Genomic DNA, 14,193 nt, shown 5'->3' on the forward strand with positions numbered 1-14,193 from the left:
GACATACCCCAAAAATCCCAGTGGCTAGATGTGCCAAGCTTATAGAGACATACCCCAAAAATCCCAGTGGCTAGATGTGCCAAGCTTATAGAGACATACCCCAAAAATCCCAGTGGCTAGATGTGCCAAGCTTATAGAGACATACCCCAAAAATCCCAGTGGCTAGATGTGCCAAGCTTATAGAGACATACCCCAAGAGCTGTCATTACCCAGTGGACATAGATGTGTCATTACTGCCAAGCTTATAGAGACATACCCCAAAAATCCCAGTGGCTAGATGTGCCAAGCTTATAGAGACATACCCCAAGAGGAGCTGTCATTACTGCCAAGCTTATAGAGACATACCCCAAGAGGAGCTGTCATTACTGCCAAGCTTATAGAGACATACCCCAAGAGGAGCTGTCATTACTGACTCTAAAAAGTTTTGACTTTGCTTTCAGTTTTTTTGTTGTCTTATTTCTTGTTTGTTTCCAATTCAAAAAAATAATTTTGCATCTTCAAAGTGGTTGTTGTTGGCATGTTGTGTAAATCAAATGATACAACCCCCACCCCCCCAGAAATCTATTTTAATTCCAGGAAAAATAACAAAGTGGTTGTTGTTGGCATGTTGTGTAAATCAAATGATACAACCCCCACCCCCCCAGAAATCTATTTTAATTCCAGGAAAAATAACAAAGTGGTTGTTGTTGGCATGTTGTGTAAATCAAATGGAAAAATAACAAAGTGGTTGTTGTTGGCCCCCCCACCCCCAGAAATCTATTTTAATTCCAGGAAAAATAACAAAGTGGTTGTTGTTGGCATGTTGTGTAAATCAAATGATACAACCCCCACCCCCCCAGAAATCTATTTTAATTCCAGGAAAAATAACAAAGTGGTTGTCAAAATAGCGCATTGGCTGCCGGGGCTTGAATTTGAACTATGGGGGTCAGGGGGTCATTGGCTGCCGGGCTTGAATTTGAACTATGGGGGTCAGGGGTCATTGGCTGCCGGGGCTTGAATTTGAACTATGGGGGTCAGGGGGTCATTGGCTGCCGGGGCTTGAATTTGAACTATGGGGGTCAGGGGGTCATTGGCTGCCGGGGCTTGAATTTGAACTATGGGGGTCAGGGGGTCATTGGCTGCCGGGGCTTGAATTTGAACTATGGGGGTCAGGGGGTCATTGGCTGCCGGGGCTTGAATTTGAACTATGGATGGTTCAGGGGGTCAAACTAAGAAAATGCCTTAATGGCGTAAAATAAATTAAAATGCATTAAAATGGTTATTAACTCCTTAACCTTGACAGACCTGTTAAAATCATATTAAGATTTTAAGTCATTATCTCTATGTATCAGGATGGAAACCTGCCGTCAGGTGAGTCCATGGTCAGACAGTTCCTGGAGGGGCAGCGATTCTTCAAGAAGGAGTTTGGAAACTACTGCAAAGAGGTAGAACATTACACCAGACATGTGTACCTCCCCATCCATACGTCACATTCCTGTCAGGTGGCTTGAGTATGTATGATAAAGTGTCTCTAAGGTGGTCTGTTTTACTGTCTAGTTCTGGTTGCCTGATACGTTTGGCTACTCAGCCCAGCTCCCCCAGTTGATGCAGGGTTCAGGCATCACACGATTCCTGACGCAGAAACTCAGCTGGAACCTCGTTAACACCTTCCCTGTGAGTTCTCTCTCTCTCTCCTCCCCTCTCTCCCCGCCCCCCCCTCTCTCTCTGTCCTCCTCTCTCTCTCTCTCTCTCCTCTCTCTCTTGCTCTCCCTCTCTCACCCTTTCCCCCTCTCTCTCGCCTCTCTCCTCTCTCTTGCACTCCCTCTCTCTCCCTTTCCCCCTCTCTCTCGCCTCTCTCCTCTCTCTTGCACTCCCTCTCTCTCCCCCCCTCTCCCTCTCTCCCCCTTTCCCCCTCTCTCCCCTCTCTCCCCCTTTCCCCCTCTCTCTCTCTCTCCTCTCTCTCTTGCTCTCCCCCTTTCCCCCTCTCTCTCTCTTGCTCTCCCTCTCTCCCCCTTTCCCCCTCTCTCTCTCTGTCCTCCCCTCTCTCTCTCTGTCCTCCCCTCTCTCTCTCCCTGTGAGTGTTACCTTGTAACCATTAGGTAACACTGCTTTAAATGAACCCTTCTCTCTCTCTGCAGCACAACACGTTCTTCTGGGAGGGTCTGGATGGTTCTCAGGTTCTGACACACTTTCCCCCAGGGAACTCCTATGAGATGAAGGGGAAGGTGGAGGATGTGAGTATCAACCCTAACCCCCTAACCCCCCTACAGACCCTCACTAGGTCTGGTACAGGAGCACTAGGTCTGGTACAGGAGCACTAGGTCTGGTAAATGGACCCTTACAGGAGCACTAGGTCTGGTAAACGGACCCTTACAGGAGCACTATGTCTGGTTAACAGACCCTTACAGGAGCACTAGGGCTGGTACAGGAGCACTAGGTCTGGTACAGGAGCACTAGGTCTGGTAAACAGACCCTTACAGGAGCACTAGGTCTGGTACAGGAGCACTAGGTCTGGTACAGGAGCACTAGGTCTGGTAAACAGACCCTTACAGGAGCACTAGGGCTGGTACAGGAGCACTAGGGCTGGTACAGGAGCACTAGGTCTGGTACAGGAGCACTAGGTCTGGTACAGGAGCACTAGGTCTGGTAAACAGACCCTTACAGGAGCACTAGGTCTGGTAAACAGACCCTTACAGGAGCACTAGGTCTGGTACAGGAGCACTAGGTCTGGTACAGGAGCACTAGGTCTGGTAAACAGACCCTTACAGGAGCACTAGGTCTGGTACAGGAGCACTAGGTCTGGTACAGGAGCACTAGGTCTGGTACAGGAGCACTAGGTCTGGTAAACAGACCCTTACAGGAGCACTAGGTCTGGTACAGGAGCACTAGGTCTGGTAAACGGACCCTTACAGGAGCACTAGGTCTGGTACAGGAGCACTAGGTCTGGTAAATGGACCCTTACAGGAGGACTAGATCTGGTACAGGAGCACTAGGTCTGGTACAGGAGCACTAGGTCTTGTACAGGAGCACTAGGTCTGGTACAGGAGCACTAGGTCTGGTACAGGAGCACTAGGTCTGGTACAGGAGCACTAGGTCTGGTAAACAGACCCTTACAGGAGCACTAGGTCTGGTACAGGAGCACTAGGTCTGGTACAGGAGCACTAGGTCTGGTAAACAGACCCTTACAGGAGCACTAGGTCTGGTACAGGAGCACTAGGTCTGGTACAGGAGCACTAGGTCTGGTACAGGAGCACTAGGTCTGGTACAGGAGCACTAGGTCTGGTTAACAGACCCTTACAGGAGCACTAGGTCTGGTTAACAGACCCTTACAGGAGCACTAGGTCTGGTTAACAGACCCTTACAGGAGCACTAGGGCTGGTACAGGAGCACTAGGTCTGGTACAGGAGCACTAGGTCTGGTACAGGAGCACTAGGTCTGGTTAACAGACCCTTACAGGAGCACTAGGTCTGGTAAACAGACCCTTACAGGAGCACTAGGTCTGGTACAGGAGCACTAGGTCTGGTACAGGAGCACTAGGTCTGGTAAACAGACCCTTACAGGAGCACTAGGTCTGGTACAGGAGCACTAGGTCTGGTACACAGACCCTTACAGGAGCACTAGGTCTGGTACAGGAGCACTAGGTCTGGTAAACAGACCCTTACAGGAGCACTAGGTCTGGTACAGGAGCACTAGGTCTGGTACACAGACCCTTACAGGAGCACTAGGTCTGGTACACAGGAGCACTAGGTCTGGTACAGGAGCACTAGGTCTGGTACAGGAGCACTAGGTCTGGTACAGGAGCACTAGGTCTGGTACAGGAGCACTAGGTCTGGTACACAGACCCTTACAGGAGCACTAGGTCTGGTACACAGGAGCACTAGGTCTGGTACAGGAGCACTAGGTCTGGTACAGGAGCACTAGGTCTGGTACAGGAGCACTAGGTCTGGTAAACAGACCCTTACAGGAGCACTAGGTCTGGTACAGGAGCACTAGGTCTGGTACAGGAGCACTAGGTCCGTGTACTGAAGCCCCTCCTCATTCCTCCTCAGCTGGTCAACACTGTGAAGAACAACAAGGACAAAGGACGAGCCAATCACAGCGCAGCACTGTTTGGTTTTGGAGACGGAGGAGGAGGGCCCACCCAGCTGATGTTGGACAGGTTGGACAGGGTCCAGGACACAGACGGACTGCCTCGGTCAGGACCACTCACATCGTAACACACACACACACACACACACACACACACACACACACACACACACACACACACACACACACACACAGGATATTAATCACACACACCATACATGGTCGACCCACCCACCGTGACTCAACAGCCACCATTAAAATAGAGCCAGCTGCCCCCTGGTCTAGACATCAGAAAGACGGTCACGAAGAGTGTTGATGTTCCCGCTCAGAGGGATTCCTCTAAATTAAATCTCGTTTTATTAGTCACGTGCCGAATACAACAGGCTGACTTACCAGCCCTTAACCAACAATGCAGTTAAAAAAACATTTTTTTTTTAAACCAAAAATATATATAAATAATAATAAAAAGTAATTAACGAGCTGCAGTAAAATGACAATAGCGAGACTATATACAGGGGGGTACAGGTTAGTAATGAGACTATATACAGGGGGTACAGGTTAGTAATGAGGCTATATACAGGGGGTACAGGTTAGTAATGAGGTTATATACAGGGGGGGTACAGGTTAGTAATGAGGCTATATACAGGGGGTACAGGTTAGTAATGAGGCTATATACAGGGGGGTAGTACAGGTTAGTAATGAGACTATATAGGGGTACAGGTTAGTAATGAGGCTATATACAGGGGGTACAGGTTAGTAATGAGGCTATATACAGGGGGGTACAGGTTAGTAATGAGACTATATACAGGGGTACAGGTTAGTAATGAGGCTATATACAGGGGGTACAGGTTAGTAATGAGGCTATATACAGGGGGTAAGGTTAGTAATGAGGCTATATACAGGGGGTACAGGTTAGTAATGAGACTATATACAGGGGTACAGGTTAGTAATGAGGCTATATACAGGGGGTACAGGTTAGTAATGAGGCTATATACAGGGGGTACAGGTTAGTAATGAGGCTATATACAGGGGGTACAGGTTAGTAATGAGGCTATATACAGGGGGTACAGGTTAGTAATGAGGCTATATACAGGGGTACAGGTTAGTAATGAGGCTATATACAGGGGTACAGGTTAGTAATGAGTTAGTAAGGTTAGGTGAGGCTATATACAGGGGTACAGGTTAGTAATGAGGCTATATACAGGGGTACAGGTTAGTAATGAGGCTATATACAGGGGGTACAGGTTAGTAATGAGGCTATATACAGGGGGTACAGGTTAGTAATGAGGCTATATACAGGGGGTACAGGTTAGTAATGAGACTATATACAGGGTACAGGTTAGTAATGAGGCTATATACAGGGGTACAGGTTAGTAATGAGGCTATATACAGGGGGTACAGGTTAGTAATGAGGCTATATACAGGGGTACAGGTTAGTAATGAGGCTATATACAGGGGGTACAGGTTAATGAGACTATATGAGGCTATAATGAGGCTAGGGGGTACAGGTTAGTAATGAGGCTATATACAGGGGGTACAGGTTAGTAATGAGGCTATATACAGGGGGTACAGGTTAATAATGAGGCTATATACAGGGGTACAGGTTAGTAATGAGGCTATATACAGGGGTACAGGTTAGTAATGAGGCTATATACAGGGGGTACAGGTTAATAATGAGGCTATATACAGGGGTACAGGTTAGTAATGAGGCTATATACAGGGGTACAGGTTAGTAATGAGACTATATACAGGGGGTACAGGTTAGGCTATAATGAGGCTATATACAGGGGGTACAGGTTAGTAATGAGGCTTATACAGGGGGTACAGGTTAGTAATGAGGCTATATACAGGGGGTACAGGTTAGTAATGAGGCTATATACAGGGGGTACAGGGGGTATATACAGGTTAATTAATGAGGCTATATACAGGGGGTACAGGTTAGTAATGAGGCTATATACAGGGGGTACAGGTTAGTAATGAGGCTATATACAGGGGGTACAGGTTAATAATGAGGCTATATACAGGGGTACAGGTTAGTAATGAGGCTATATACAGGGGTACAGGTTAATAATGAGGCTATATACAGGGGTACAGGTTAGTAATGAGGCTATATACAGGGGTACAGGTTAGTAATGAGGCTATATACAGGGGTACAGGTTAGTAATGAGGCTATATACAGGGGGTACAGGTTAGTAATGAGGCTATATACAGGGGTACAGGTTAGTAATGAGACTATATACAGGGGTACAGGTTAGTAATGAGGCTATATACAGGGGGGTACAGGTTAGTAATGAGGCTATATACAGGGGGTACAGGTTAGTAATGAGGCTATATACAGGGGGTACAGGTTAGTAATGAGGCTATATACAGGGGTACAGGTTAGTAATGAGGCTATATACAGGGGGTACAGGTTAGTAATGAGGCTATATACAGGGGTACAGGTTAGTAATGAGGCTATATACAGGGGGTACAGGTTAGTAATGAGGCTATATACAGGGGTACAGGTTAGTAATGAGGCTATATACAGGGGGTACAGGTTAGTAATGAGGCTATATACAGGGGGTACAGGTTAGTAATGAGGCTATATACAGGGGTACAGGTTAGTAATGAGGCTATATACAGGGGTACAGGTTAGTAATGAGGCTATATACAGGGGGGGGGTACAGGTTAGTAATGAGGCTATATACAGGGGTACAGAGTAATGAGGTTATATACAGGGGTACAGGTTAGTAATGATATACAGGGGTACCGGTACAGAGTCAATGTACGGGGTACAGGTTAGTAATGAGGCTAAATACAGGGGGTACAGGTTAGTAATGAGACTATATACAGGGGTACAGGTTAGTAATGAGACTATATACAGGGGGTACAGGTTAGTAATGAGGCTATATACAGGGGGTACAGGTTAGTAATGAGGCTATATACAGGGGTACAGGTTAGTAATGAGGCTATATACAGGGGTACAGGTTAGTAATGAGACTATATACAGGGGGTACAGGTTAGTAATGAGGCTATACCAGTACAGAGTCAATGTGGAGGCTATATACAGGTTAGTAATGAGACTATATACAGGGGGTACCAGTAATGAGGCTCAGGGGGTACAGGTTAGTAATGAGGCTATATACAGGGGGTACAGGTTAGTAATGAGACTATATACAGGGGGTACAGGTTAGTAATGAGGCTATATACAGGGGTACAGGTTAGTAATGAGGCTATATACAGGGGTACAGGTTAGTAATGAGGCTATATACAGGGGGTACAGGTTAGTAATGAGGCTATATACAGAGGGTACAGGTTAGTAATGAGGCTATATACAGGGGTACAGGTTAGTAATGAGGCTATATACAGGGGGTACAGGTTAGTAATGAGACTATATACAGGGGGTAGTTAGTAATGAGCTATTACAGGGGGTACAGGTTAGTAATGAGGCTATATACAGGGGTACAGGTTAGTAATGAGGCTATATACAGGGGGTACAGGTTAGTAATGAGGCTATATACAGGGGGTACCAGTACAGAGTCAATGTGGAGGCTATATACAGGGGGTACAGGTTAGTAATGAGACTATATACAGGGGGTACAGGTTAGTAATGAGGCTATATACAGGGGGGTACAGGTTAGTAATGAGGCTATATACAGGGGGTACAGGTTAGTAATGAGACTATATACAGGGGGTACAGGTTAGTAATGAGGCTATATACAGGGGGGTACAGGTTAGTAATGAGGCTATATATACAGGGGGGAGGCTATATACAGGTTAGTAATGAGGCTATATACAGGGGTACAGGTTAGTAATGAGGCTATATACAGGGGGTACAGGTTAGTAATGAGGCTATATACAGGGGGTACAGGTTAGTAATGAGGCTATATACAGGGGTACAGGTTACCAGGGGGTACAGAGTAATGAGGCTATATACAGGCTACAGGTTAGTAATGAGGCTATATACAGGGGGTACAGGTTAGTAATGAGGGGTACTATATACAGGGGTACAGGTTAGTAATGAGGCTATAATACAGGGGGTACAGGTTAGTAATGAGGCTATATACAGGGGGGTTAGTAATGAGGTATATACAGGGGGTACAGGTTAGTAATGAGGCTATATACAGGGGGTACAGGTTAGTAATGAGGCTATATACAGGGGTACAGGTTAGTAATGAGGCTATATACAGGGGTACAGGTTAGTAATGAGGCTATATACAGGGGGGTACAGGTTAGTAATGAGGCTATATACAGGGGGTACAGGTTAGTAATGAGGCTATATACAGGGGGTACCAGTACAGAGTCAATGTGGAGGCTATATACAGGGGGTACAGGTTAGTAATGAGGCTATATACAGGGGTACCAGTACAGAGTCAATGAGGCTATATACAGGGGGTACAGGTTAGTAATGAGGCTATATACAGGGGTACAGGTTAGTAATGAGGCTATATACAGGGGGTACAGGTTAGTAATGAGGCTATATACAGAGGTACAATGAGGGGGGGTACAGGTTAGTAATGAGGCTATATACAGGGGGTTAGTAATGAGGCTATATACAGGGGGTACAGGTTAGTAATGAGGCTATATACAGGGGGTACAGGTTAGTAATGAGGCTATATACAGGGGTACAGGTTAGTAATGAGGCTATATACAGGGGGTACAGGTTAGTAATGAGGCTATATACAGGGGTACAGGTTAGTAATGAGGCTATATACAGGGGGTACAGGTTAGTAATGAGGCTATATACAGGGGTACAGGTTAGTAATGAGGCTATATGACTAGGGGTACAGGTTAGTAATGAGGCTATATACAGGGGTACAGGTTAGTAATGAGGCTATATACAGGGGGTACAGGTTAGTAATGAGGCTATATACAGGGGTACAGGTTAGTAATGAGGCTATATACAGGGGTACAGGTTAGTAATGAGGCTATATACAGGGGGTACAGGTTAGTAATGAGGCTATATACAGGGGTACAGGTTAGTAATGAGGCTATATACAGGGGGTACAGGTTAGTAATGAGGCTATATACAGGGGGTATATACAGGTTAGTAATGAGGCTATATACAGGGGTACAGGTTAGTAATGAGGCTATATACAGGGGGTACAGGTTAGTAATGAGGCTATATACAGGGGGGTACAGGTTAGTAATGAGGCTATATACAGGGGGTACAGGTTAGTAATGAGGCTATATACAGGGGTACAGGTTAGTAATGAGGCTATATACAGGGGGTACAGGTTAGTAATGAGGCTATATACAGGGGGTACAGGTTAGTAATGAGGCTATATACAGGGGGTACAGGTTAGTAATGAGGCTATATACAGGGGGGTACAGGTTAGTAATGAGGCTATATACAGGGGGTACAGGTTAGTAATGAGGCTATATACAGGGGGTACAGGTTAGTAATGAGGCTATATACAGGGGGTACAGGTTAGTAATGAGGCTATATACAGGGGGTACAGGTTAGTAATGAGGCTATATACAGGGGTACAGGTTAGTAATGAGGCTATATACAGGGGGGTACAGGTTAGTAATGAGGCTATATACAGGGGGTACAGGTTAGTAATGAGGCTATATACAGGGGTACAGGTTAGTAATGAGACTATATACAGGTAATGGGTACAGGTTAGTAATGAGGCTATATACAGGGGGTACAGGTTAGTAATGAGGCTATATACAGGGGTACAGGTTAGTAATGAGGCTATATACAGTTTAGTAATGAGGCTATATACAGGGGTTAGTACAGGTTAGGGGTAATGAGGCTATATACAGGGGGTACAGGTTAGTAATGAGGCTATATACAGGGGGTACAGGTTAGTAATGAGGCTATATACAGGGGTACAGGTTAGTAATGAGGCTATATACAGGGGGTACAGGTTAGTAATGAGGCTATATACAGGGGTACAGGTTAGTAATGAGGCTATATACAGGGGTAATGAGACTACAGGTTAGTTAGTAATGAGGCTATATACAGGGGTACAGGTTAGTAATGAGGCTATATACAGGGGTACAGGTTACAGGTTAGTAATGAGGCTATATACAGGGGTACAGGTTAGTAATGAGGCTATATACAGGGGGTACCAGTACAGAGTCAATGTTAGTAATGAGACTATATACAGGGGGTACAGGTTAGTAATGAGGCTATATACAGGGGTTAGTAATGAGGTTAGTAATGTAATGACTATATACAGGGGGTACAGGTTAGTAATGAGGCTATATACAGGGGGTACCAGTACAGAGTCAATGTGGAGACTATATACAGGGGGTACAGGTTAGTAATGAGGCTATATACAGGGGGTACAGGTTAGTAATGAGGCTATATACAGGGGGTAGTAGGTTATACAGTAATGAGGCTATATACAGGGGTACAGGTTAGTAATGAGGCTATATACAGGGGGTACAGGTTAGTAATGAGGCTATATACAGGGGTACAGGTTAGTAATGAGGCTATATATACAGGGGTACAGGTTAGTAATGAGGCTATATATATAGGGGTACCAGTACAGAGTCAATGTGGAGACTATATACAGGGGGTTAGTACAGGTTAGTAATGAGGCTATATACAGGGGGTACTAGGGTTAGTAATGAGGCTATATACAGGGGGTACAGGTTAGTAATGAGGGTTATATACAGGGGTACAGGTTAGTAATGAGGCTATATACAGGGGGTACAGGTTAGTAATGAGGCTATATACAGGGGTACAGGTTAGTAATGAGGCTATATACAGGGGTACAGGTTAGTAATGAGGCTATATACAGGGGGTACAGGTTAGTAATGAGGCTATATACAGGGGGTACAGGTTAGTAATGAGGCTATATACAGGGGTACAGGTTAGTAATGAGGCTATATACAGGGGGTACAGGTTAGTAATGAGGCTATATACAGGGGGTACAGGTTAGTAATGAGGCTATATACAGGGGGTACAGGTTAGTAATGAGGCTATATACAGGGGGTACAGGTTAGTAATGAGGCTATATACAGGGGTACAGGTTAGTAATGAGACTATATACAGGGGTTAGTAATGAGGCTACAGGTTAGTAATGAGGCTATATACAGGGGGTACAGGTTAGTAATGAGGCTATATACAGGGGGTACAGGTTAGTAATGAGGTTAGTAAGGTTAGAATGAGGCTATATACAGGGGTACAGGTTAGTAATGAGGCTATATACAGGGGGTACAGGTTAGTAATGAGGCTATATACAGGGGGTACAGGTTAGTAATGAGGCTATATACAGGGGGTACAGGTTAGTAATGAGGCTATATACAGGGGGTACAGGTTAGTAATGAGGCTATATACAGGGGGTACAGGTTAGTAATGAGGCTATATACAGGGGGTACAGGTTAGTAATGAGGCTATATACAGGGGTACAGGTTAGTAATGAGGCTATATACAGGGGTAATGAGGCTACAGGTTAGTAATGAGGCTATATACAGGGGTACAGGTTAGTAATGAGGCTATATACAGGGGTACAGGTTAGTAATGAGGCTATATACAGGGGGGTACAGGTTAGTAATGAGGCTATATACAGGGGGTACAGGTTAGTAATGAGGCTATATACAGGGGTACCAGGTTAGTAATGAGTCAATACAGTGGAGGTTACTATATATATACAGGGGTACAGGTTAGTAATGAGGCTATATACAGGGGAGGCTACAGGTTAGTAATGAGACTATATACAGGGGTACAGGTTAGTAATGAGGCTATATACAGGGGTACAGGTTAGTAATGAGGCCAGTACAGAGTTAGTAATGAGGCAAGTAATGAGGCTGGGGACTTATATAGGCTATATACAGGGGGTACAGGTTAGTAATGAGGCTATATACAGGGGTACAGGTTAGTAATGAGGCTATATACAGGGGGTACAGGTTAGTAATGAGGCTATATACAGGGGGTACAGGTTAGTAATGAGGCTATATACAGGGGTACAGGTTAGTAATGAGGCTATATACAGGGGGTACAGGTTAGTAATGAGGCTATATACAGGGGTACAGGTTAGTAATGAGGCTATATACAGGGGTACCAGTACAGAGTCAATGTGGAGACTATATACAGGGGGTACAGGTTAGTAATGAGGCTATATACAGGGGGGTTACAGGTTAGTACCATGAGTCAATGCTATATACAGGGGTACAGGTTAGTAATGAGGCTATATACAGGGGGTACAGGTTAGTAATGAGGCTATATACAGGGGTACAGGTTAGTAATGAGGCTATACAGGTTTAGTAATGAGGCTATATACAGGGGGTACAGGTTAGTAATGAGTATATACAGGGGGTAATGAGGCTATATACAGGGGGTACAGGTTAGTAATGAGGCTATATACAGGGGTACAGGTTATATACAGGGGGGTAATTAGAATGAGGCTATATACAGGGGGGTACAGGTTAGTAATGAGGCTATATACAGGGGGTACCAGTACAGAGTCAATGTGGAGGCTATACATTTACATTTACATTTAAGTCATTTAGCAGACGCTCTTATCCAGAGCGACTTACAAATTGGTGCTTTCACCTTATGACATCCAGTGGAACAGCCACTTTACAATAGTGCATCTAGGTCTTTTAAGGGGGGGGAGGGGGAGAAGGATTACTTTATCCTATCCTAGGTATTCCTTAAAGAGGTGGGGTTTCAGGTGTCTCCGGAAGGTGGTGATTGACTCCGCTGTCCTGGCGTCGTGAGGGAGTTTGTTCCACCATTGGGGGGCCAGAGCAGCGAACAGTTTTGACTGGGCTGAGCGGGAACTGTACTTCCTCAGTGGTAGGGAGGCGAGCAGGCCAGAGGTGGATGAACGCAGTGCCCTTGTTTGGGTGTAGGGCCTGATCAGAGCCTGAAGGTAGTGAGGTGCCGTTCCCCTCACAGCTCCGTAGGCAAGCACCATGGTCTTGTAGCGGATGCGAGCTTCAACTGGAAGCCAGTGGAGAGAGCGGAGGAGCGGGGTGACGTGAGAGAACTTGGGAAGGTTGAACACCAGACGGGCTGCGGCGTTCTATATACAGGGTATTACGGTACAGAGTCAATGTGGAGGCTATATACAGGGGTACCAGTACAGAGTCAATGTGGAGGCTATATACAGGGTATTACGGTACAGAGTCAATGTGGAGGCTATATACAGGGGGTACCGGTACAGAGTCAATGTGGAAGAAGTCAAGGACTGTGAATACTCTCTGAAGGCTCTGGCCTCTGAATCTGAAGGCTCTGGCCTCTGAAGGCTCTGGCCTCTGAATCTGAAGGCTCTGGCCTCTGAATCTGAAGGCTCTGGCCTCTGAATCTGAAGGCTCTGGCCTCTGAATCTGAAGGCTCTGGCCTCTGCTCTGGCCTCTGAATCTGGCTCTGGCCTCTGAATCTGAAGGCTCTGGCCTCTCCTCTGAAGGCTCTGGCCTCTGAATCTGAAGGCTCTGGCCTCTGAAGGCTCTGGCCTCTGAAGGCTCTGGTCTCTGAAGGCTCTGGCCTCTGAAGGCTCTGGTCTCTGAAGGCTCTGGCCTCTGAAGTCTCTGGCCTTTGAAGGCTCTGAAGGCTCTGGCCTCTGAAGGCTCTGGCCTCTGAAGGCTCTGGCCTCTGAAGGCTCTGAAGGCTCTGGCCTCTGAAGGCTCTGAAGGCTCTGGCCTCTGAAGGCTCTGGCCTCTGAATCTGAAGGCTCTAGGCTCTGGTCTCTGAAGGCTCTGGCCTCTGAAGACTCTGGCCTCTGAAGGCTCTGGCCTCTGAAGGCTCTGCTCTCTGAAGGCTCTGGCCTCTGAAGGCTCTGAAGGCTCTGAAGGCTCTGGTCTCTGAAGGCTCTGGCCTCTGAAGGCTCTGGCCTCTGAATCTGAAGGCTCTAGGCTCGGGTCTCTGAAGGCTCTGGCCTCTGAAGGCTCTGGCCTCTGAAGGCTCTGGCTATAGTTGCGTCATTTGGACACATGTATGTAATTGTAACTTGTTTCTTTATTACACTGTAACCATGGATACACGTGTTTCTATACATAATTGACTGTAAGGTGTGTCTTGTTGTTTCTAACCTTTAGGGTCCAGATGTCCAGTCCTGACCGGCTCTTCTCTGAGCTCGAGGCGGACTCCTCTCTTCTGTGCACCTGGACTGGAGAACTGTTTCTAGAACTACACAACGGCACCTACACCACGCAGGCACAGGTGTGTGGGGCCTAATTTGGGCT

At 46.2% G+C, this 14,193-nt stretch overlaps 1 protein-coding gene across 4 annotated transcripts in view; it reads left to right on the forward strand.

Moving 5' to 3' along the window:
- Nucleotides 1-14,193, forward strand: part of man2c1 (mannosidase, alpha, class 2C, member 1) — a 106,276-nt gene that overhangs the window by 24,649 nt on the left and 67,434 nt on the right. For all 4 annotated transcript variants that reach the window (XR_010459385.1, XM_065002832.1, XM_065002831.1 and 1 more), the window contains 5 exons: nt 1,332-1,424; nt 1,537-1,653; nt 2,118-2,213; nt 4,029-4,174; nt 14,047-14,170. Coding sequence is in view for 3 of the 4 variants with exons in the window: in XM_065002832.1 (XP_064858904.1) it covers nt 1,332-1,424; nt 1,537-1,653; nt 2,118-2,213; nt 4,029-4,174; nt 14,047-14,170 (576 nt within the window). In the remaining variant the exon portion in view is untranslated. The remainder of the gene's footprint in view (nt 1-1,331; nt 1,425-1,536; nt 1,654-2,117; nt 2,214-4,028; nt 4,175-14,046; nt 14,171-14,193) is intronic.

The sequence above is a fragment of the Oncorhynchus nerka genome, linkage group LG17, assembly GCF_034236695.1.
Source record: "Oncorhynchus nerka isolate Pitt River linkage group LG17, Oner_Uvic_2.0, whole genome shotgun sequence".
Classification (NCBI taxonomy): domain Eukaryota; kingdom Metazoa; phylum Chordata; class Actinopteri; order Salmoniformes; family Salmonidae; genus Oncorhynchus; species Oncorhynchus nerka.